Source organism: Canis aureus, chromosome 6 (genome assembly GCF_053574225.1).
Source record: "Canis aureus isolate CA01 chromosome 6, VMU_Caureus_v.1.0, whole genome shotgun sequence".
Classification (NCBI taxonomy): Eukaryota; Metazoa; Chordata; class Mammalia; order Carnivora; family Canidae; genus Canis; species Canis aureus.
Genome location: NC_135616.1, coordinates 2,787,211 through 2,814,010, shown reverse-complemented (window position 1 = coordinate 2,814,010; position 26,800 = coordinate 2,787,211). Strand labels below are relative to the sequence as shown.

Sequence of the window (26,800 nt, the reverse complement as noted above, 5' to 3'; positions counted from 1 at the left end):
AAAAGCTCTAGAAATCTGCTATACAACACTGTAACTATAGTCAAGAATAATCTATTACACACTTAAAGATTTGTTGAGGGTAGATCTCATGTTAAGTGTCCTTACCATAATAAATCAAGAGTCAGAAAAACTGAGGCAAAGAAAGCTGAGAAAGGTCTTATTGAGTCAAAGGAGAAAGCTTCAAAGAGCTCCTTTGAAGTCAAGAAATCATGTTAAGGTAAAAACTGAAGAGTAAACTATCTCTGGCTGTAGTACGAGCTAAGATGACTATCCTGGGTCATTTCTGCAGTGATGCAGGAGAAAGTCAGACACTAGGTGGGTAAAGGGTAAATGGGAAATGGGAAATAGAAGCAGTTAGTTGAGTGTAGATGACCTTCAAGAACTTTCTTGACACAAAAAGATTATCTTGCTGTATTACTTTGTGGTATAATGGACCTTACATGCATTCTTTATGAAAGATTTACCAGGGACTGAAAGTTTGCTTACTCCTAAAATAAACCAAAAATGCTGGAAAACAAGGCAAAAGGAACATAAGGTGAGTCATTACATTTTTAAAAGATGAAACAGATATATTCAATGAATGGTATTATCAAACTTTCACATTTGGCAAAATGAAAACAATTATGAGTTTGTTAGACTGTTAAGGTGATGCTCATGTGACAGAGGCTTGAGTGTCTTGTCTAGACAACAAGAATATATCACCAGTAACCTGACAACTGACTGGATTATTTAGCCCAGACTCATCACTTGGTTGGGAAATTAAATGGTAAAGAAGCCAAAGCTTCACTCAGGAAGAACTCTGGTCTCTTTATAATAGAAAATGAGGAAAGCACAACATCCAACACAGAATAACACAGTGATTTTAAAAACCGCATTGAACTGCTGTACTCATTTGAAAATAATTTAGTACCATTATTATTAATGGATAACATCATTATCCATAAATACTTTTCTAAGTAACAAAAGGAATACTCTTTTTTTTTTTCTAACTTTCTTTTGTGCTTTCACCTAACCTATTTTGATAGGAAGACTATTTGATAAGTAACTAAAAAAGATCTCAAAAAGCAAGTGACCAGCATTTTGAACCAATTTCAATTTAAATGTCAATTTAAGTTATAAAAAAGTGAGAGTAAACCCTTAAGGAAACATTCATTATCTGAAGCAGAGCTGACCTAAGATAATGCACACAAACCAACATAGTCTATTTAATAAAAATATTTAATGCTGCCAAAAAGTATAAAAATACAGTAGGAATGGCAGTACAATACAAAGTAGTCTCTCCTAATTTATTTCTTTTACATCTTTCTACATTTCATACATGTATTAAAAAACTTAACAATACATCAAATTAGAGGGTTCTGTAAAGTCTTCTGCTGGTGATGCTCTTCGTTCCCTGGATGTAAAGTTTACTTTGTAAACAGACAAATGTGAGGCAATCTACAGGTTTATCAAGCCTCACTTTAGTTTCCGGAGTGGGCTTCAGGTCTTGCTTTGCACATCAATGGTTCAAAATTTATAGCTGCAGAATATTCTCAAGTCATGAATATTTAGGTGTCTGTCAATCTTGGCCTAAAACATAAAATAAGAAGTCATCTATTCAATTCATATTTACCAAACACACAGACATACACAGATACACACAAACATAAAAGGACTAACAGTGAAATAAAAAGTCAACTAAAAAACATTCCAACATGTCACATTCATCCACACTAAGTGCTTCACTGTTATCCTGGTAAATCTGCTTACATACTCAATTTTCAAACAGAATTGGTGGTGTGAGGTAGACTCATGTTAAAGCACCATAACTTACATGACTTTTTAAAGAATTACTAACTCTGAATTTCTCAGGTCATCCTGTATTACTCAAGAAATGACCTCCATGTGAGATACTGACAGATGGAAAGGTTTTAAAAATGTAGCCACAATAGTTTCACAAGATTTTATGGCATGTGCTAGACTTACCAATACTTTGGAATTCAATGCAAAAGTCTAATCCAATTTGAACCTCCACTGTATCATACTGTTAAAAATATTATGAATGTAATGGCTTAACATAAAATTGGCTTAAATCTTTAAATCAGACTGTTAGCAGCATGCTTCTTTTGGTCCTGAAGGATAATACTAATGATTATAGCAATACAGAACCAAAGTGACATGATTTAAGTTAAAGCATTAAAAAAAACAGAGACATAAAATAATTGACAGACTTACTGTATTTTAATATTGAAAAGTAAAGATGAAAGAGAACTTAAGCAACAGATGAAATAACTATTTTAAGTGCAGTTTTTGATGGTATTTCACAATATTTGCAAATAACTGAACTTTTGAGGTAAATGGTATTTCTGTTCTTCCCCTGACTTCCCTCACCATAACATCAACAAAAAAAACCCCAAACGTAAATACTTGTCATTGTGTCTCCACATATATAAATAGGAATATAAACAAACCATGCCCACACATACCCCCAAAACAGTCAAAAAACCCTCAAAATACTGCAAACTGGGCTTCTTCCTGACTACTGACTCTTCCTACTAAAGAATAATACCAAGCACCTGGTGGTGTTCTGAAGTCCTTTTCTTTTATTGTCCAACATTGACACAGAAATGTCAAGGTATCAAGAAAACCTTCTAAGGAGATAGATGTCTGCAAGTCACAAAACCTACTACAGGTGCTTACTGCATGGTCCTAATGAACCCTGCACCACATTGGATGGAAGTAAGGAAAGGGACCTCTTACTGACTCTGCTGCAAAATACGTATTTATTTCCCACACATTCAGAAAATCTGCTCATCAAAGTAACTCCATTCAATCAATCAAGGTGAATGAAATAATCGTCTGGTTTAGAGAATATTCTGACGTTTCAGTATTTCTTTGGTTCAGTGGCAGTGCAGACTGTTTTCACAATTTTTTTTTGGAGGTAACGTTTGACTTGGTTGACTTAAAAAAAAAAGCACTACTTTGAATTTTAATAAGTTAAAGTAGCAGTCTAATTCTTTCTGTTTAAATATTTGAATATTCCATAAAAAAACAGAGTCCACATGTCATAATGGAAGCAGCATGTGGTTTGGAGTTACTGGAATTCTACAGACGGGGGTGTGAATTTCAGCTCTCATGTAATAGCCGTGCAATCATGGGCAAGTTACTTATTCTCTGACCTGGTTTTCTTACTTCAAAACAGGGTGATGCATCTAGATGAGGTATGAAGCAGATTCAATTTAGATTATGCAGGTCAGCTGACTGGCAGCACTGCAAGTGTCCAACATACACTGTTGTTTTCCCTAGCACGGTGACAGAGATTCACCTATGAAGGATAAACTATTGTTTGTAATAACTAAAAAAAATTAATAGTGTTTTTTAAAATTCACTTTTCTTTGTAAATATTATTCTGAAGGATAAGAAAATAAGGTAAAATCACTGGGAGTATTAACTTTTATAAAACGTATCTATTTGCAAAACTGAAGACAAATGGGCTTTATTTTAGGAAAAAATATGTTCAATTGAATCATTTTTTTGCTGATTTGTTCAATAAGTCAAAAGTAAACTGGGTTCAAAGAAATTAAGTGGAATAATTAGCCATGCTTGCCTCCTTCTTTGGAGAAAGCAGCCTGCACATACTGCCCACTGCCCTTATTCTGGAACTGGGCCAGGCTTACAAACAGAGAATGATCCTCCCAAGCTGGCTCCATATCTGAAGTAACAGAAAGTCAAACTGCATCCAAAGTATTCTTTGCCACCAGATATTCTTTTTTTTTTTTTTTACTGAAAAGAATCAAAAAACCTTCTGTAAGGTGAGCAAAAGCATTACCTTACAGACAAAACAAACTTATCTAGTTTCCCTCTCCCGAATTCACCAAACTCAAAATAACTTCAATGATTTTATGGTAGTAATTTGAAATACCAACACCTTCTTGTCTATAAAATCTGTCAAATTAGAGCAACAATAAAGAATGGATGTCCTTTCAAAAATGGTCTCCATAAAGAAAAAAAATCCCCATGCAATTCTCCTTATAACTTCCCAAAATACACTATGTAATGAAAAACCAGACAGTACTGGACTCTGTAAGTATATTGTCACTATATCCTACAATTCCTTTATTCTGCTGTACATTATAAATCCAAAATAGAAAGAGTTCAAAAGATTGAACTTTTCCTTCTCCCAGCAGACTTCAGAGATGGTCAGAGCTCTTTAAAACTTTTTCATTGTCAGGGGTTGTTACTGATGAAGACAAAGCCTTTCAAACCAAGTTCAAGCTTCTTGTCTGATACACTGCTTCCACTTAGCAATGCTCTGTGACAGAATAAAGGGCAGTGAGGAAAAAAACTCTCCCCAAAGAAGTTTCCAGAAATCAGTAGCCAAAGGAGATAACCATTTCTCTGAGGAGTGTTGAGGAAAAGCACCTGTGCAGAACTGGGTGTTCTTGGAGAAATCTGAATGTGGTAAATATTCAGAAAATTCCTGTTGCTAAGGAAAAAATGAGATGGCCAAACTCTACCATTCTCCTAGGAGTCTGTTCTTTCAAACACTACCCAAGAAAGTGAGTAACTTAAAATTCCTAAATTAAAAGCTTACATTGTCAGATCTGGATGAACAACAGAATAGCTATATTATGGTGAATACATGAAATATAGCCTAAAGTGTGCAGTATCTGGACTGGGGATTCCTGCCCAGGCAGAGCAGGTTTTGTGCAGCTTAAACAACCCGAGTTTCTTCCCATGAAGGCATGTCATCACTTATACGTAACGTATCCAATGGAACAAGAGAGCTGCAAGTTCTAAAATACTCATTCACTCTCATAGGAGCTGTTGGTGATACTGTCCTATAAATACTGCTTTGAAAATAAGTATAAGAAAACATCAAATCCAAACAAATGAACTAGGGAAAAAGACCTAAGAAACAGGTCAATTTTGGAATAAATCATCCAGGGAAATTAACTCAGGAGAACTTAGTTTTGTCCTGTGGAAGAGTATTACTTTCAAAATTTTATTTGTAAGCTTTTGTGCCTCTATCCTCTAAATAAGGCCAAATTAAAGATTTCTTAAAGTGAGAGAAACTTCATTATCTGCTGACACAGAAATGAGAACACAGAAACACCTTAGTTTCAGACCAGGATCACTGCACCAAGGTCTGACCTCAGCTCCCCGCACTACTGGGGTGCAGCAGACTAGAGATTCACACCCTTGCTCCTTCCTTACTCCCTAAGCCCGCAATAAATCCACGTGGACTGACCGCTGGACAAAAAAAAATCAATCGATGTTTACAGAAGGAGTGATTACTAGACTTCTGCCTAAACACAGAAGACATGGATGATATACCTAATGGCACCAGGCTTATAGTAGATTACATTAAAATAAAACCTCTGTAAGTTTTGTGTCTCAAAGTAAAAATCAAGGCAGACTAGATTTTAAAATCTGTACAATAACCAGGCAGGCACTTTGGGGATGTAGGTACTCGATGAAGTAGAGTATACAAAGGTTAATGACAGTATTTCTAATATAATCAGGTTCTGGCCTGTGTCTATTTACATAGAATCTAGTCAGATGTATTTTTCTAAAAGGGAAATGACTTGCAAAAGCTAAGTCTGTCTTTGAGAATAACCTACTTCTAAAATATACTACATATAGGAGACTTTTCAACAATAGCAGCATAAAAGAATGTGGAACTGTCAAGTCTCAGGCTGATTATGGGTGAATAATAACAACATCTACCTCAAAAGCTTGTTGTAAGGATTAAATGGGATAATCTATTAAAGTGCTTATTAGCACAGTGCCTGGCACATAGTAAATGATCAATAAATGATTACAACCACCATTCTCAATTGACACGGAGAGCAAAGAAGGACTTGCTATAAGAAGTTTCATATCATAAACTACTTTTCAAACCAATACATATTTGTTGATTCATACCATCAATTCTAGTTTATTTGAAACGAAGGGGACAAGCACAAATACACATAAAATTAAGAGTTACAGTTCCTTCTTGTGACATACCTGTTAAGCAGAGCTATTTAAAAAAAAAAAAGTCAATATTTTATTTCCTTTCTCTTTTTGTTCATTTTCTGGTAGAAATATTAATACACAGTATTAATTTGAAGATAGAATAGGAAAAGGACAGAGCATATATTATAAAGTATTCCCTAAACATGAGGAATGATCTTTATATTGTTCTAAAGTTCTTTATACACTTTAAGACACTACATTTTTCTTAATCATCTAAGAATTCAAGAAAAGGTATTATTTTTATTTTATATATGGATAAACTGAAAAATGAAGAATTATATTTTTACATGTTCCATATATGCGAGCATAGATTAAAACTGCTAAGAGGCCAGCATAGAATACCTAGCTAAACCTGGAGACAGATACATAACCAGCTGGTATATCCAGAGAAGATGGCATTAAGTCAGACTGCTGTCAGTTTATCAGTAGAGGCATATGAACACGAATGTACTATATATTAATGCAAATATCCTTTCTTAGAAATAATAAAGCCTCTGGTTTTCTAAAAATCTTTTTTTCTTCCTTGTTCAAAAAATAACACTACCTCATTAAAATCAAACTACACAACTGACTTTAAAAGTCTGTTATATCGAAAAAAAAAGTCTGTTATATTTAGAAAATATTAGGAAGACTTAAGGATGCACAAATTTTGTAAAAATGTAGAATCTATTGTGGATTGCTAACTTTGTCCTCTGGCTGCTACCTGAGAAGGCAGGAGCCCTGTGTCTTTCCCACTTAATAAAGGGTCAAGATGATGGCCTCGGGCACTACAGCACATTTTTTAATAATTAATACATGGACCCCAAAAATATTATTACTGGTATAAACTTAACACACTATCCTTCAGGATCTGCTTGAAAGGAGGAAAGATGAATAACCCTTGCAGAAGTTCATCAACAAATGTTTACTTCACTGAGTATCATGTTAAGATATATGACAACAAACACCAGTCAGAGAACAGAAAGAAGACAAACAGCAAAGCTAAAATCCTGAATCCAATGAAGCACATTTACCCTGCAAAGGGGCAATGTGCGTCATTAACACCCTTTGTTTCCTGTAAGAAGTCTCTGCCTTTTTGTTTAAGGCAAGGCTATCTTCAGTTGGAAATTTAGTATGATTTATCCGTATTTGACTTACAGAGTAATATACTGTATTTTACAAATATAAACCAAGGCAAATTAGAAAAATTAGAAAGGTTTTAAACCAATAATGGCGGGTCCTGGTACCTGAACACAGGTTTAGTGCAAATAGACATTAAAAAAAAAAAAAAAAAAAAAGTCCCTCTTACCTCCTCTCCATTTAAAGGTTACAGGACACAGTAATACTGAATTAGGACACAGGCACAAGTTATGTAAATCTGATTTAATATGTAGTACCAACTACATCCTGCTTTCAGATTTCAGCATAATTCAACACATTCAAGAAGGCTACTCAAAACAATTCAAAATACCTATCTATACAAATGGTTTTCAAACTGTTTTAAAAATTATAACTGTCCCCTTAAAATAATTACACCTCATACAGAGATTGTACGTAATGTATAAAATAGGAAAAATAGAGATGGTCTGGTTGAAAGTATAGGCTGGTTGCTTGGAATCCTTCCAACCACCTCTCGGAGACCCCTCAGAAATCCAATGAGCATGGCTTGAAAACCACTGAAATAATGTGATTTTACTATATTAGCAATTAAATCTATAACAACTATTTAAAGTTTAAATTAAGTTAAACACTGAATGGAATGTTGGGATCTGAAGAAGGCTAGCACTCAAATGAGCAGTTAAGTTCAATATGCTTTAAAAATATGCTTTAAAACAATATGCTTTAAAAATACCCATTAAGAAGTTAAAGGGACAAGGTCAGGTTTGTACATCATCATACTATTTATTGAATAGAAAGAACTTGAAAAAAATTTTACTTCAAAACTTCAGTCTAGTAAACTGAAATGATGTATAATAAAATGCTGCTCCTTATTTTTATTTTCTAAGTATGATTTACCCTAATTATAAATTAGGGTAATTACATAGACATTTTCATGAAAATTAAACAGTATTCATCACGGGCTTTACAGAAACCAATTTCTTTACAAAGTCTCGACCAAATGTTACCTGACTATGCCAGTAAGGAGTATTCCTTCAAAGAAATTTTTAGGGAAATTTTTGTTTCTTTATTTTTCTTTTTAAAATTGGGAAAACTGTAAAACATAAAAGAAATGCAAATATACAATAAAAACTGCTTAGAGTTAGTTTTAACTGCTCATATCAAATTTCTCTTTAGGAAAATGTATTCAGTACAATTGAATCAACACACAATTTATTTTTTATGTTAACAGATTTTTCAAATTGAGCTTTTAAAAAGTACATTTAACTACAAAAGATTAAATAGATACTTATAAAATATATTTACCCTGAAATGGTTAAGAATATAAAATGTTGATGCCCATGTCAACAGTACATTATACATTACACGCATTATTTAAAGGTCATTTTCTTTCCAGTAATAATGTAGATAAAACCACAATATTTATTGCTTGTATCAAGTGCAGGTTAAAATCCAGAGAGCCTCCATAAACAAATCCTTGTGATAAAGGATTTCTCAATCTGATCAGGAAATATTACACTTAACATGTATGAATACAGTTGCAAAATGTACCAGTTTTCAATAAGTATTCAAGTCTTTATTTCAGATAGCCGTTTACAGTTAGGGGATAGCGCCCTGAGATGTTGGGCTGGGGTCTGAATATATCATTTATCTGGTTGGTGTCTATTCTACTGCACTGTTTCTGGGATGCAAGGAGTCTGCTAAGAGACAAACCCTTGGGACTAACGCAACACTGTCACCTACTAGTGCAGTGGCTTGCTGGGCAGAATTGTTTATTTATAGGACATTCTGCTGAAACAATAGTGTCCAGCCAACAAAAGCGCCCACCAAAATGAATGACACAAACCCCATCTTAGTGAGAATAGGTTGCCAATATAACCACCTTTTCCTTTTTCGTTCAGTCTCATTTAGCCTCTGTTTCATCTGCTGCACCTTCTGAGCTGTGTTAGCTTTTCTGTCCTCTCGAATACGTTTCCGTAGAACGCTAGGAAAAAATAACAACAAAAGGATGTTCATGGCAGGATTTAATTACTTTAATACAGAGCACCAAAGCCCAAATACCTGCCCCCTAAACCCCGTATTTTTAAACTCATTAAAACACTGGAATAAAAAAAGAGGGAGAGTTTCAATATTCCAAGTGGTCTAGAGATGTATTCTGATATTTCATCAACAATTTCTGGTACAATATTCAACTAATAAATACTTTTTGGAGGACCTGAAAATAAGCATGGTGCTTTCTTCGTTGAAATGGGAGCTGGTGGCTGTCAGCTTTCTTTCTTGCTAACCAGCTGGAAGAAGTGGGGGATAAGAGTCCCTGGCATCTAAGGCCCTTTAATGTTTACACGTGATTTGTCAAAGGTCACTGGTAAAAGCTATCTATTTAATACTTTGTAAAGATTCTATCATGGGATGCCTATTGCTGTTTGTCCACACATATTTCTGGCTTCCATTTTCCTATTCACATCCACAGAACGTTTGTTCCAACGGAAGCTCTCAGGCTCCCAAGACACATGGTCCTAGAACACTGTAAAAAATGGCCAATGACTAACATGTAGATTATTATTTCTTCACTTTAAAAAACTTCCACAAAATCTATCTCTTCTTTTCACTTATTGCCTATAATATAGCAAAAACCTAACCTCTGAATTAAGTATTATCACCAGAGTAATTTTTCTACAGTCTAGCTCTCTGATTCTGTAGCTTGATTAAAATTCTTGAATGCCTTTTCAGTGTACTACATTAAGAGCCAACTTTTTTCCCCGCCAAAATGCTTAACCTGAATCTAATAATGAGAAACAATCAGAGGAATCCAGATTGTGGAGTGTTTTAAAAGGCAACTGGTATAGCAGCTGCAAAAATGTCAAGGTCAAAGCAAGGAAAAAAGAGAAAGTGGTAAACAATTTCAATTTAACAGAGACAAAGGAATCAAACCAACCAAATACAATGCATGATCCTTGACTATATCTTGGATTATTTCTTTAAATAGCTAAAGAAATTTTGGGATCATGAAAATATTCTGAAATTAGATTATGATGATGGTTTCACAACTTCGTAAATACACTAAATCTACTAAAGTATATGCTTTGAATGAGTGAACCTTATTTTTTTTTTTGAACCTTATTTTTAATTTGTTTTTATCAGTTTGCCAATATATAGTATAACACCCAGTGCTCATTCCATCAAGCGAAATGAGTGAACTTTATATCTCAAAGTTACTTTTTAATAAAGCTATAAGGTAGATTTTTTTAGACAACTAGAGAAACGTGAATAACGACTATATATTAGGTAATTTTATCAATGTTCAAATTCTCTGGACTACTAGAACCCTCAAACACTGCTGGTGGGAATGTACAAGGATGCAGATGCTACATAAAATAGGTAGGTCCTCAAAATGTGAAATCTAAGGTTACCTTATGACCCTGCAACTGCACTCCTAGGTATATTCCCAAGAGAACTGGAAAACACCTGTGCACACAAAAACTAGCCAGTATTCACCGGCCGTGCACAACTTTGTTCCTGCTCAAGTGTTGTTGGTTTTTTTTTTTTTTTTTTTTTTTTTTTTTGCTGTTCTCCAAATTTGTTCCCTTCTAAACTAGAAATCTTCTCCTCTCTCTAGTCCTCTCATTTCAATTCTGTTCTTGAATTTCTCCCTCCAGAGCCCCTCTATTCTTATCTTAACAGCATTTAACTTACAGTAAATTACTTATGTTGCTAATTTGGGATCCTATTTTACCCCCTAAATATGTTTGCAACTCAGGGACTCTATTTTGCCTGTCTCTGTGTACCCTATGATTTCTAATGTCTTCTTCATTTTACCTATCATATAGCCAGGTATCTTTGGCTGTCTGAACTTTGAATATTTGCTATGATGGCTTGCAAAAATTATTACTCAGAATTCACTCTCTGAATTTAAAATTCACATGTACAAATACACGTGTATATCTATCAGTGAAAAAAAATTAAGTTGTATTTAAGTGAAAGCAAAGCATATATAAAATATGTAAAAGAATACAGAGTCCCATCCAAGGGGCCAGACTTCCATGGGTCCCTGTATTTGTTTCTGTCAGGAGCCTGAGGCCACCAAGCAACCAGGTTCCAATTTAGGTGGATTCTTGAATAGATTATTTCATTTAAAATTTTCATTGTGGGGATCCCTGGGTGGCTCAGCAGTTTAGCGCCTGCCTTTGGCCTGGGGCGTAATCCTGGAGTCCTGGGATTGAGTCCCATGTTGGGCTCCGTGCATGGAGCCTGCTTCTCCCTCTGCCTGTGGCTCTGCCCCCCCCCCCCTCTCTCTCTCTGGGTGTCTCTCATGAATAAATAAATAAAATCTTAAAAAATTTTTTTTCATTGCAATACAGAGGATAATTACAATTTTTATTCAGTGTTGATATTTACCATATAAACCCAATAGGAGTTCATGGAGTGTCACATGATTATGTAATTAGTGCTTCAAATAAACAGCAGTTTAAGAGGATTTTTAAAAGAGGATTTTTATGATATTTAGAGAAATTGGTTATGGTTTTGGTTGGGCTGAGAACACAATTTTTCCCATTTAAAATTATTAATGGAATAGAGATTCTTGTTTTTAAAAAATGTACTATACATATGTTTTCAGGAATGGAATGAAAGTACCAAGAGATGGCATCACTTAGTTTAAGACTGCAATTCCAGAGAAATAAAAACCACTCTCCATTTGTGATACAATAAAATCTTTATACCTAGTTTGGCCTCAGGAAATTATGTCTACATGATAAACTGCCCAAGTCTTCCTACACGGTTATGTAATCAAAACCCACAAATTGGCAGGAAAGGACTCCTGTGGACCCTTGCCTACAGAAGACCATGTAGAATTCTTCATTGTGGCACACATAGCAGGTTACTGCCCATACAGCTTTCAACAGGCATACTTCACACTATGCAAACACATAGGAGAAGGATCCAAATAACCTGACTTCTCATTTATCTGAATGGTTCTTCACTCAGTGATCTGGGCTTATGGGTTGCACTATAATTGAGAACATTAGCTTTTAAGCTTTGATGCTAAACCTTAACAGCAAGAAATACCCTACCATCACAACAAAGTAACTGTACACCAAGACATATTTATACACATACACAATATTTATGTTAATATGTAGAATTTATATATTATGTATACATAAAAATGTCAAAATACTTAGTTATTATCTATGATACTGATTTATTTTATTCTCTAACTCAAACTCTAATTTCTATTTTATTTTATCCTATTATTTTAAAAATGCTCTTTTTATGGCTCACTAAATTGATTTCAAGACAGTGGAAATGTGACCTTCAATAGGAAAAAACTGCCTTGAAGGATATTTAATCATGAAAATGAAAGAAAATGAAGTATTGTGTTCTACTCTCTTGAAACTGAAATTCTTTCAGTAAGATTTTGATTTTATTAGCCTCCCTAATACAAAACTATAGATTAGTATTAAAGTTTATTAAGACTCAACAATACAATTTTTCACAGCAATCTTTATGCTTTTACTTTTCTACAACCTTGCTCCTTCAACTAGCTTTCTCTACTCAAAATCCTTACTTTCCTTCTGGGATTCTGTCTCTGCTTTCAAGCATGATGTGGTCTCCTCTCTCCTGTGGGTGGGGGGCAACAAACAGCATATATACACACCACCCCCTCACCCCTAATAAAACCACCTCTTCAATCACTCTGTAATTCCTGAGTGGTTTTCCTGAGCTCGATACTATGGAACTTGGACAATGCATGATGTACCTTGTTGGGGTTTGTGTCCTTAAAAATTAAAACTCGACAACTAAGGACACTGACTCAATCATCAATCCTGTTTTCCATTTAATTTTGCACATGGTACTAGCCAAAACAACATCAGGAACATGAGGATCTTATTACTGAAAAAGATAAGGTAACTTAAAACATTTCTTGATTTAAAACTATTATATTTATGATGAAGGAAGGAATAGCATCTTAATGCTTTAGCTTATAGACTAAAACCACTAGAGCCATAAATAAGGAATAATACTAAGTCATAATGAACTCTTCAGTAGAATACTTAACACATATATCTGTATTTATTGCAATGTTACCTTTCATAAGATTTCAGGTAATTTTTAAATTGGGGAAATAAGTGAAGCTACTATAATCTACAGGAGACCTCAACAATTTTCATGGTACCTCAACATTGCAATGTAACAAATAGGACTAAAACATAAAATGTGCCACAATAAAAAGCATATTTGACAAAAAGAAGAGAGAAAACATCTCTAAGAGGCACTGAAGAGGGGAAGTGAATACACTCATTCACTCACACCTTAGGATACCAGCTTCCTAATGGGTGGGAGATTACTAGAGCCTTAGAAATGTAAACATTTTAATTTAAAAACTTAAATCGTTTACACATTCATATGGATTCAAAACTCCTGAAAAGTGTAAAAGGGCATTTTGGGTAATGTTTTTTTAAAGGCTTCTCCCCTTTCAATAATGGAATGAAGTTGAAATATTCATTTAAATATTTTATAATTTCATTAAAGGCACATTATCAATTACATTACAACTACAGTATGAACACTAATACTTGTACCACTTATTTTCCGTATCCTATTATACATTTTAGCATTTAACTGTATTAATTTAAGCACTCAAATTAGAATTGAGTTAAACCACTTTCTAACTGGTTTCTGTCTGTAAGTACTGGCTTCTTTAATAGGGCTGAAAGCTCTTTGAGATCGATGATGTCATCATATACTACTTAAATACCCTTAGGTAATAAATAAATGAATAGCTACATTAATTCAATAAACAAAGGGCCTAGATTAGTTCATATCCACTAATCTTATTGAAAGAAAAGTGTTTCATCTTTTCAAGCATGTTATTACCATAAGCTTACCTCTCACTGTTCTCCTCCGTCGTATCCTGTATTTTAGAGGATAGTCCTGTATATCTGTCACCTGTCAGTTTTTCTTCTTCCAGGCCTATCCTATTCCCATTGTATTTTTCAGTCATTATTTTGGTTGGTGAATGATCAAAAGCAGGACATAAGTCTTCCTTAGAAAGTTCTTTCCATCGTTTCTAGGTAGGAAAGAGAAGTGAAAAACCAATACAAACACTAAAATTTTATTTTTCTTTAAATAAAAAGGATGTATCAATTGAGATGTTACCTATTTTAAGCTTTATTATTAAAAAATAATAAAGCATTTAATATTTATGTACATGGCTATATGCAGTTGAATATAATAGTCTTAATGAAAGTAAGTAGACTTTAACCTATTTGAGGCAAACTATACTAGGACCTCATCAAAATATTCATGATAAGTGAGATTTTAGCTAGAGCCAGATTCTGCTGGATTCCTAATCCACAGGTATGTTAACACTGGAAACAGTGACTAAGATGGCACTTGAATGTGATCTGGCATCTCCTTATTCCCTGCCAGTAGAATAACAGTGAGGAACAGAGAAACAACAGTAAGATTTCCAGGCAGTTCTCTCTGATGCCAGAGGACCTTAATTTTGTTTTTTCCTATCAGGTATGCTAGCAGCTCCAGGTAGCCCACCACCAGGTGGGAAAAACTCCGCTTGCATGTCTAGACTTCAAGAGGTGGGGTTCAGCCCAAGATGAAGAGAAATTCCATTTCCTTCATCTATTAAACAGGCCGTCATCACTTACCTTGGAAGCCTGCAGTGATTAATGACATAACATGCCTAGCGCCATGTCTAGCAAATGTTAGATTCCTTTGCTCTCACTGCCACCATCCCTAGGAAGAGTGGAAGTGGTGCAAAGTATATCTCAGCCCCTGGAAGATGAGGGGCAGTGACAAAGTGCTAGCCAGAGTGGGAGATGGCAGGTATAACTTCACCATGGGGGGACCTCTGGTTCCTCAAGTCCTTCAAGGGCTGGGAATACAACCACCCAACTCCCTGCCAATAGTAAGAGTAGGAAAGATGGCAGTGAGAGCCAATGGTTTGATTATCTAGGACTCTGACACTGGTGCAAAATGATCTGGTATGGACAGGGGTGGCCCTCTTTGAAGATCTTATCACAGAAGCAAGGAGTCTAGAATCTTATGAATAAAAGACTCTATAAACTTATTGCCTGAAGACTTTAATTATTTCGAACACAGATGGAACATTGCAATTTATACTTGTCTGGAACTTACTGAAACACTCTTTCCCTGGAGTTGCTTTGGTACAAAATGGCATTGTTAAAAACAGCACTTGTATATTTAGATTGTAGGGGGAAAAAGTCTTTGGAAAAATTCATTGATAACACTGATAAGTTAGTTCCTATCTTATTTCATTATCCTACAACAAAGAAATTTTAAAAAGAAAAAGGCATTTACCACACTCCACCTTTCCCATATATAGCTATTTTATTAAGATGCATAGTTAACATATCTCTTTTATAGTAGCTGATTTACAAAAAGAGAATGTAAAATTCTGTAATTTGCTACATTTGGAGGATAGTGAGTAGGTCAGTTTGGTAGAAGATGAAGAACGTGTAGAGCTTTGGTAGAAATGAAGAACATGTAGAGCTTGACTCTGAGAGATGAGGCCAGAAAGGAAGTAGACCTCAAGGAAAAGAATGGCTCTGAACTTAGTTTAAGAAACAATGGGATGGAACCCACCTCTCCTGAGCAAGGACCTAAGAGGATGCAAACCATATCCAGAAAGAATATGTTACCAATACCTGAGAGACTGCTATAATGGAACTAAGAGTAGGTATTTTCACTTTAGATGATTATGTCAGTTTTCTTTCTTCTCGTTTTACATTTTTGTTACTCAGTCTAGATTTGTATATTGAAGATGCACATGCAGAAATTTCTCAAACATTTACTATACCCACACTGACCTAATGCTTCAACTGCACCAGCTCTTAATCCTCAGAAGAATCTCAGGAGGTAGGTGCTAGTACTCTTATTATTATCATCCCCTTTCTACAGATGAGATGGGTTAACAGCATAGAAGTAACTTGCCCATGCCACGCAGCTAATTAACAAATGGGCCAAAACTTTAATGCTATAATTCTTCATGATTATCTGTATCTCTGAAAATTTCATCAATTTCATATACCAGATAAAGATCCTCCCCCCAAAAAAATGCAAACTGCCTCCAAAATTTAGGCTGTTTAATTTTTTAAAATTTCGATTCTTCACTGGGACCTAGTTATAACAACTTGGCCTTAGAGTTGGACAAAACTCAACAATGTCAATAAACAAGACAATGACAAAAGTCAAGTTTCACTGGACTACTTCCCAGAATATGCAACAAATTCAGAATCTGTCAACAAGAAAAGGACTTAGCACAAGGGAAGGGGATAGAGAATAGGAGATATTTAATGGTGGTGAATTAAAAAAAAAAAAAAAAGCACTGTCATTTTGCCACATCTCTGGCCAGCAAACTCACTCAACTTTGCCTTCTCTGTAACCTACAAAGCAGCAAGCTGACAATCCAGAGTCACCTGTCTTGGCTTGTCACTGCTGACTTGGGAAGTCAAGGAATCAATATTGCACTCAGCTACAACTTCATTCAAGCTCTCATCTTGAGGCCTGGAGTACGGCTTTCTGGACTGAGAGTTTCTTATCTTCCTAAACCTATACTCATGTTGAACCACACTCCCACATGTCACATGCTGCTATGAGCAATGCTCTCTGCATACCACCTGCAACCCCACTCATTTCTCACTGAAGAAAGTCCCTCAAAGAAGCAAAGTCCTGTCATTAAACTTGAAACACACTGTAATTACTTTATTAGTTGTTTCAAATTACCAGTTAGAGGTCTTACAACATCAACTCTGAATTATCAATCTAGATATGTTACTCTGTGAGGTTGTCTGTCATATGGATACTGGGAGTGTGCTAATAAGTGATAATACCAGTAATTACAAGGTCTTTTTATGCCCAACCTTGTGCCAAGAAAAATGTAAGGTAAATGATATATTTCTAGAGACGACAAGAAATTACCTCTATTTATCTAGGTAAAGATCATTAGAAATTTCCAAAAGTAAATACATGCCGTGTGATTTTAAACACATGTATTTACTAATTTCAGAAACCATCACTTTAGATGTGAATATTAACAGCTCTCTTTTATCTCAACAGGTTCTAGAACACTTTATGTCTACATATGTCAGAAATCTTCACAGAAAAATTAACATAAAATCGTATCCAATGAAAATACCACTCACATAATATAAATCTAAATTAAGGCTGATGGTGAAGATAGATGCCCCTTTAGTTTTTCCCTTTAGGAAAAAGTACAAGAAACAAAGAAATATGGCTCAGGTGCTGTTGAACAGACAGTTTTCTGAAGATACAGAGGTTCAGGAAACATCACCCTCCCACACTCCTGGCCACAGGGCTCACACCAGAAAGAAGCTCCTTTCTTTCTTCTTACAAATATTAACTTTTCCCAAAATTCAGAGGTAAAGAGGAAGAGGTAGACATATGGAGAGAAAGAAGAGTCTTTTTATAAATTGGCTATCCTATCTTTACATGTCAAAGAAACATTTTTTTATAGGTCACAGTTATATTCATGCAATTTAAGGTTTCTACATTAACTTTAGACCTTATGATTTAGAATTTCAGAGAACTTTACTTCTCTTAGACTTTTATTCTAAGCTAAGGTTCTAGAACAGTACTGCCCAATGAAATATAATGGTAGCCACACATACAATTTTCAAATGTCTAGTAGTTGTGTTTTTTTTTTTAAAAAAAGATGAATTGAAAAAAAAAATAATAAAAATAAAATAAAATAAAATAAAAAAGATGAATTGTAACAATGTTTTATTTAATTCAATATAAAAATATTCATTTGAACATATAATATTTTAAAAATTGAGATATTTTACACTACTTCTCCCTATATTTAATCTTCAAAATCTGGTGTGTGTTTTATACTTTAAGCAGATCTCGATTCAGATTTGCCATATTTCACGTACTCAATAACACATGTGGCTAATGGCTATAGTATTGGATAGCAAAGTTCCAGGCAGAGAAAAAGATCTATGTAAAATAAACAAATCCATATACATTTACTCATTAATATACATATACTCATTAAATTATCCTTATAATAAAAAATATTACAGCCACACATAAATTACAGGAGGCTTAAGACTATTTCTGTGGAAATCGACCCCTCCAAATGGGTAACAGATTTTTCTGATCCTGAGTACTGAAAAATAGAGACCTTTCCAACGTCCTACCTGATGAAAGGGCAGAGGGATTTACAAGGAGTGCTGGATAAAGCTACAAAGAGACTCTGATGGCTATAACTGTACCAGATACATTGAAACAGAAAGAACTTTCCCAAGCCACAAACTACACCATCATAATAATAAAGACCGCCATAAAACTCATCTCTGTAGATCCTCAAAGTGAGTAAGTATATATTCTGAAACTAAGGAAACTTGAAAAAATTTTAAAGTGGCAGAAGGAATACTATCCAAAGGACAGTATACTTTCCCTACAATTTGTCTGTAAGAACATCCAGGAAATAAGCAACAAACAACCAAGGAACCTACAAATGTGTGAAAAAGGTTTGGTGTACCCATTTAACTCTTTTTCAACTTGATTTAAACTGGAGAGAAGTTCACAGAGATTAGAGAGAGAGAGAGAGAGAGAGAGAGAGAGATTGTCCTAAACTTATACATTTGAGATAACTTTTACTTCTGAATCACATTATTCACTGCCAAGCAAACCCAGGGTTCCCAAGGTCTAACTTCTGAAGAAGGATCTCATGTTTTGTGGGCCTAATCTACATGCTGAGTATTTTATGGACTGATGAAATATTTTTCTTCATTAAAGATTATTCTTACTGCTATTTAAAGATATGAAAAAAAAACCTTTTAAATGAAACTTTTTAAATTTCAGTTCTAGCTAGTCAACATACAGTGTTATGTTAGTTTCAGGGGTACAATAATTCAGCTCTTCCATACATCATCCAGGGCTCATCACAAGTGCCCATCACCTATTTAAACCATCCCCCCACCCACTTCCTCTCTGGTAACCATCACATTGTTCTCTATAGTTAAGAGTCCATTTCTTGGTTTGCCTCTCTCTTATTTTTTTCCCCTTTGCTTATTTGTTTTGTTTCTTAAATTCCATATGTGAGTGAAATCATATGGTATTTGTCTTTCAGACTGACTTACTTCGCTTCGCATTATACTTTCTAGCTCCATTCATGTCGTTGCAAATGGCAAGATTTTAACAAAACTTTAAAGCTTTACTGATAATAGTTTGTCTTGAATAGTTACAATACTAATGATCAGAACAAAAGTTATCTGAGAAACAGAACTGCTTAAGACTATTTTCATGTCTTTGAAATCTACACATTTAACTTATATTTAATTCCATTATCATTATCATAAAATGGTTTGAGTTAAAGAAGGCTTATTTAGAATACTATTTCACCTAGTAATTATAGAAATTAAAGAGGCAGTTATATGTGTTCGTAAGAGAAATACAGACATTAGATCTACTATGAGCAATACTATGTGACCAGATCAGACAAGAAATGGGGGTCTGTTACTTCTGTTTCTATTCTGTATCTTATATTAGTACATAACACAGATTTCTGATCATCAGTCTTTGAACTTCGTTTTTGCAAATGTGGAATAAAAATATCTTCAAAAGAGTATAGCCACCAACCACAGACAGAGAACTTTCTCTTTCTCTGGAATTTCATTATGTTGGCTGTAAGTACTGGAGTTGCTCACTGTTAAAAGAATTAATAAGAATCTATTACATTACATAAACTGAGTATTCTATAATTTTATGTAGAATTCCTTTTTAATGTGCCAAAATTACCAAAATGATCTGGTTTATTTTAATGATTAAATGCTTAAACCCTCCTTACATGAAAATTTCACTTTCTTTAATGAAATCTTGTTCCCACTAGGGCTTTTGAGTAAAAGGCATCTAAGATTTACCATGATGCTGAAACACACATGAGGAAGTGAGCTTAAACTTTGCAATTTTAAGATGGCCAGCTGGGTTTTTCACATTAATTTAAATTTGCTTTTTTGAACAAAGGGAGAAAACAAGTGCTTAAATGGAGTGCAGTTATTTGATGCTAATCCTATATAATACACAGGTATTATTTATTTCCCTAAAAAAGTTTACCTGTATATTTGAATCTCCCTTTATAAATTTTGCTCCTTCTATTATAGTCATATATGAAAATCTGAGTTGATCTGGTGTCTGAATAAGTCCCATTCGATATTTTCTCATATTCAGTAATAGTTGTTTAATGTTAATATCATCTCCTTTTTCCATCTGTAAGAAAGGTAAAAATTATTCAAGCCTTTTGTTGTAGAGTCCAAGAAAGAGAAACAATACAGAACAGCTAGCTGCAAAGCATTTTGCAATGTGCAGTTTGCCCCTCCCCAAGAACATGAAGTTACCACAGTAGCTGTAACTCTTTCTGTACAAAACAGCTACCTCAATCCACCAACTTCCCCACATCTCAACTGTCTGAGCAGTATATGGAGGCCTTTAGCTGATATACAACTGATTCCAAACCAATCATGGTAATCTTATTTACTTTGGCCGGTGTTTGTCTTAAGGAAGGATTTATGACCCGTTCTAGCTTAATGTAAAGATAAATCCATGGAAATTAATGTGTTTTTTTTTTTTCTTTTTAAAGTCTTGGCAGAAGTCAAACCTTTTTGCCCAGTGCCCTTTCTGCCTTCACGTCTGTGTCCAGCAGCCATCTAAAGATGGTGGACAAGATAGTAAGATCCCAGATCCACAATGATACCGTTAAGTCACTGCATCAGCCCTAGACTATAAATCTGGTATTATAACTAACATAACCCTCACCCCAACTGAAAAAGAAAAAAGTGGAAGTTATGTCTGGCAGGAAAGAGGCACAAATACACAATTCAGTTTTTAATAGTCATTCACCATTAAGTGAACAGAGTTTTCTTTAAATGTGTTGAAGTTCACTTTAATGTAACTATCAGTTTTAAGATTTTATTTATTTACTTAAGAGAGAATGTGAAGGGGGGGTGCGGAGGGAGTGGGAGAGAATCTCAAGCAGTCTCCCCACTGAACACAGAGCCCAACCTGGGTCTTGAACTTACGACCCCAAGATCATGACCTGAGCCAAAACCAAGAGTCAGACACCTACCTGACTGAAACACCCAGGTGCTCCAACCCAGTTTTCTTTTAAACATCTTTTAAAAAAAAATTATATTATTTTTAAATTAAATATGCTCTATGCCTGACATGGGGTTTCAACTCATGACTCCAGGATCAAGAGTTGCACATTCTACCAACTAAGCCATCCAGGTGCCCCGTAACAATACAGTTTTTGATTTAAGTATATTACATATAGGCAGAGTTGTAAAGTAATACATTCTGTAAAGAATACAGTATGATATGTAATCATACAATACAGTTGTAAAGTAATACAATACAGTTGTAAAGGAATACAGACTCAACCATTCCTATATTCTAGAGATGCCCTAAATCCCAAGTAAGGAAAAACGGACCTTTTCTTCTAAAAGAAAAGGCACAGGCCTGTATCAAGGTGGAGCTGGGAATGGGTTGGTGGAGAAAGAATCCGGCCATCAGGGGCACAGATTGGAATCTCAAGGAAATAACAATACTAAGATTTTTTGAGTGCTTAGAAAACACTAGGGTCTCTTCTTAGTGTTCTAATGTACTAATTCAGTTAATTCTCACAACGACCCTATGGGGAAAATAGTATCATTATCCTTAGCTTGTAAATAAGGGAACTAAGGGCAAGAGAAATAAAGTGCTTGAGCTGGAAGGAATTCAATATTATATATCAATTTATATTTGAAAAACAAGGAAGAAGGGAAATCTATTATTCTTTAATATAAAGCTACCAGGAGAAAAAGCTTTCTCAGAGATCTCTAAGAATCCTCTCAGACAGAGCCCCACCACTTCACAAATAAGAGGCAGTTATAAAGGGTATATAAGTAAATTTTGTTTAGGTTTTCTAAAGAAGGCAGAAGTTTAAGTTTAAAAATCACAGTTCTGGGATACTGACATTAGAGCTACTTCTGCTGATAAAAAATAAAATAAAAAATTAAACAAGACTAAAATTAGATCATAAGAAGCACTTACCAGAACAAGACAGGTATCTACTAGAGAAAAGGTGCCTGACCGCCCAATGCCTGCACTACAGTGGATCACTGCAGGCCCATGCTCAGGATTCAAGGAACCAGACTCTCTCACTTTAAATAAGAAATTGAGAAATGAAGCTGGTGATTCAGGGACTCCAAAATCTGGCCAGGTAGTATAATGAAAGTGAGATATTGTTCTGGTTTCACCACTCTAAAAAGTGAAAATCAAGGGAAAAGTTAGTTTCTAATTTTTCTTAAAAACAAAAACAAAAACAAAAACAAAAACCTACCTCAGAGAGAATGTGTTTTGTGTAATACTTTTAATCCTTATGGACTTTGTACCATAAAGTTTGTTTTGATAATCACTTACACAAGTTTGGAGTTCTTCAGAAGAATTTGGAATTTATTAATAATAGCTAACATTTCTAAAACATTATTTTGCAGGCATGTTCTAAGCTTATATATTAACTCAATCCATACAACAAATCCTAATAAAACTCAATTCTCCAGATGAGATAACTCATTAACGCCAATGGTCAAATAATTTACCCAAGGTGACACATTTAAGAAAATGGCAAAGCCAGAATTTGAAGCAGCAGTCTGGGTTCTTAGCCACTGACCTATATACCATATACATTGCCAATATTTTAATTCATACATCATGATGAATGTTCCTGTTTTCCCACTTCTATTTTAAAAAAATCATACCAGTATAATTTTACATTCTTCAATGGCTTCCTTTTTTAAGAATGCCCAACATTTTTAGATAGAATTTTTCTCATTATATGAGTTATCTTGTAGATTTTGCTACATAGGCTCAGAAGAACAACTCAAGAATTAATCTTAAAAAAATCTATATTTTTTATTGAAACTGTTCTTCTAATTGCTGCTTTTCCCCTGGTAATAATTTCCAATCCTAAAACTGTTTATAGGACTTTGCTGATGTGCTAAAATGGTTTACCAATATGCTAAATGCTTCCTGTCTCTTAAAGCCTGCCTGGCATTCGCTATCACTTCCTGGATATTCCTGATGAGCTTTATTTCTGACTAACTCATTATGAAAATGTTCCTAAGCTTTTGCCAGCTGCCTTTTGCCCTAAGAAGCACTTCGGTGCCTTCTAGTCTTCATTTCTGTAAACCAAAGCAGTAATCCTCTAACATATCTCTGCATAATTTCTCAGTTTCATTGTAGGATGTTTTGGAGGGAGAAGCCATACAAGCAACATCAGAAAACAAAACAAAACATGATATCTGTAATGGTTAACAGCTAAAGATTATTATTACAGCATCCTGCTTTCAGTACAAGTTTTCAAAATTAAACTTTCATTTTTTACAAAGTAAAGCCCCCCCCCCCCTTTTTTAGTAAAAATTAAGACTCCCAAGCCCCAGACTTGGTTATATGAGGTATAACACTGATAAAATAGAGTGCAGAAATTATTTTAAAAATTTCAAATTATATACTTTTAGTGAGTAATTTTTCTTAACATTCAGCTTTCCTAATTCCAAATACCCTCTGATCCATAGGTTCTCAATATAATGAAGGTACTAGAAGATAGAAATTTATTACTAGGGTCATTGGGATTACTAAATATCAAAACATTTCCTTTTAAAATTACAGCTTATTATATGTAAAAAAGGTGGGGAATTAAATTTACTGTATTAAAAAAGGTATTTAGGGGATCCCTGGGTGGCTCAGCGGTTTCGCGCCTGTCTTTGGCCCAGGGCGCGATCCTGGAGTCCCGGGATCGGGTCCCGCGTCAGGCTCCCGGCATGGAGCCTGCTTCAATCTCTGCCTGTGTCTCTGCCTCTCTCTCTCTATGTCTATCATAAATAAATAAAAATAAATCTTAAAAATAAAATAAAAAAATAAAAAAGGTATTTAAAATATTCTAAATTATGAAGGCTAGCCATAAATAGACAGATAACACAGTAACAGCAGAGAAACGGGCTACAGTGGTCGTTCCTTACATAGCCCAGGGGCACGGAGAACTCAGTCATACCTTCCTTTAAATAGGGTCTAAGACTCCAGTGGGAGTATTTATCCTCGTTTTCCTCCTGACAATGGCTGTGCTGTGGTCATCTGCCACCATGAAGCACTGACCTCCCATAGCAGGGCTAGACTTCATCATGAATAAAACCAGATCCCATGTGGTGCTCCCAGGTCTGGGGGGTGGGGGTGGGGCTTAGGGAAGGGGGATAGAACCCTGCTCACCTGTGAGCTGTGCTCTACAGGGTATGGCCCAGTCTTCCCATATGGTTGTATACTCACTTATGCTCACTTACTGCATCACCTCCTGGCTTAAAACCTAGAGGTAACCCACAATCCTGAACAACTTGCCTTTTTTTTTTTTTTTTTTTTTTTTTTTTTTTGCGCTTGTATGATTATGATTCTGGTTCAAGACTAGCAGTCTCTTGATTTTTTTCAAATTCAGGTCACGCTGTCCGGGATACTCAAAGCCAATTCCCAGAAATGTTCACAACTGTTTCTATAATGCAGTCTTCCCCACTAATAGATTTTTGAGAATCAGTGTTTTTCTTTCCCTATCAGGACCAGATTAAATAACTTCTTAAGAAATTAATTTTTATTAATGTGTCCCTATAGAAACAAGATTCAAAATCATGGCCCACAAAAGTCATACAATTGCCAACGGACCACTTCTTCATGAAACAATAAGATCCATATGTTTTACTACTAAGATAGAAAAGAAATGTTCATATGCTTGATTGGACCTCTTCTCCCTCTTTTTCCTGCTGGAAAAAAAGGGAGGAGGGGAAGGACTGTCAAAGGCTAGAGGGCTAAAACAAAATTCATCTTTATTCCAAACAAGCTATATATGTAGACCTTACAATTTTTGACAAATTCCTTATTTCAAAACTGGTGGAAGCCCCCTTTCTTTTTCCCAGGTCATCAAGTCACATCAATCCTCCTGTGATGCCCAGTTAGCCTCTTCCATCCCCTTCTACTGCAACACCTGGTTGCATCCACAATTACATGGCCATCTGGATGCATCCCCATCTCCATCTGCATGTGTTTGCCAAATCTTCTTTGTAAAACACTGCATTATGCATACCACACACTGCACAAAATGTCAGTGGTTCGTTGTTCTTTTTAAGGCAAAATCTTATCTACTTTTCTTGAAGGAGAATTCTATCCTTGAGTAAGGATATCTAATTCATTGTATACGGAGGCCAGGAAGACAATCTAGGAACTCAGTAGGTACAATAAGACAACGGCCAATAGCCAGGTTTATGGCAATTTAAGTGTATGCCATCTAAAGCCATTCACATTCAAGTTAACTATTATTTTATATAGATAGACAAGATAATACGTTTTCTAATTAATATAAAAAAATCTGTGCAGCTCTTTGGTCCTGGGCCCAATTATTAACACACTTTGGTCATTTACAGAAGTACTAAGATTATGTTTCCAAAAGACTGTCATAAGCCCATTTTGGTCATCTGTAAATGGTTAAAAGCAGTACTTACCTTATAAGGCTATTGTGAGGGATAAATGAAAGACTGAATGTAAAGTACCTAATCTAGGCCTGCATATGGTAAAGGCTTAACAGATAACTTTCTGAAACAACCATACTAATTGTCTCTATTGTAGCCCCTAGTAAGCTCCAATCAACTGTAAACCTCTCCACATTTTCAATTGCCTCGCTTAATATTTCCTATACATCAAGGAGTAGCAAAGTTTGTGAACCCTAGCTCCTAAATACAGATTTATATCAGATCTGTAGCTCACTGTAAGTGCCTTAGTTCAATCTCTCATCAACTTCTGCCAGGATCATTATATGGTCTGTATTAAATATTTAGTTACTGTAATTTCATTTTGAAAGGTGAACAGAATTCACCATCAGGAGGATGGGGGAGTGACAGAAGCAGGTAGGCATGGGGGTTGCATTCTAAGCAGAGAGAAAAGCAATACACAGAGATGTGGGCCCCCAAGGAACAAGCTATTTGAGAAGTGTAGGACTGTTAGCAAGAAGAAACCCTGAGTGCCTGTGGAGATAAACAAGGAGGAAGGACCAGTCTGGGCTGATCCTGGATTTCTTCTGCACTGGCCATGGGAGGATGTTTTTAGAGCAAGGTAGAAGGGTCATGCCTATGTTTTAGAATAACCACTCATTTGGTGCAATGGTGGAGGGAAACACAAAGGCAACAGGTAAGGGCTCTACCCACGGGGAGCTGAAAACCTTGTTATAGAGTCAAAGTACATACATATACAAGTACTGAACAAGCCAGAAAAATGGTAAAATTTTAAATTACAGAGAGAAGTGTAAGATCATAGCTATTAAGAATGAGTGAGTTATAGATGAATTAAGAAAGATCTAAGTAAGAAACGGGCTACAAGGTGGTCCTGAAGGATGTTCAGGATATAAATAGGCAGAGAGGAGAAGAGGACATTCCAGGTGGAATTAACTGTTTAAACTATTTTGTATCAAATCCCAGATGAGCATGATAATAATTAGGCACTCATCCGGTTTCCGGCAAATCCACAGGGACAGAGAAATAGAAGGCAGCCAGCATTACAATACCATTCCTGGAACTTGATAAACATAAAGCTGGCCAACAATATTATGGAAAACAGTGAAGGGCAACTAAAA

At 35.2% G+C, this 26,800-nt stretch overlaps 1 protein-coding gene across 4 annotated transcripts in view; it reads right to left on the bottom strand.

Annotated features, from left to right (window-relative positions):
- Positions 1-1,200: 1,200 nt before the first annotated feature.
- PTPN2 (protein tyrosine phosphatase non-receptor type 2) overlaps positions 1,201-26,800 on the bottom strand; it is a 93,465-nt gene continuing 67,865 nt past the window's right edge. For 2 of the 4 annotated variants that reach the window (XM_077899876.1, XM_077899879.1), the window contains 4 exons: positions 22,192-22,401; positions 20,218-20,370; positions 13,986-14,167; positions 8,294-9,082 (listed from right to left, as the gene is read on the bottom strand). In XM_077899876.1, coding sequence (XP_077756002.1) covers positions 8,875-9,082; positions 13,986-14,167; positions 20,218-20,370; positions 22,192-22,401 — 753 coding nt within the window. In that variant the 3' untranslated portion in view covers positions 8,294-8,874. Of the gene's footprint in view, positions 1,570-8,105; positions 8,192-8,293; positions 9,083-13,985; positions 14,168-20,217; positions 20,371-22,191; positions 22,402-26,800 lie in introns of those variants that run through there. The other 2 variants (XM_077899877.1, XM_077899878.1) reach the window with 2 other exon arrangements.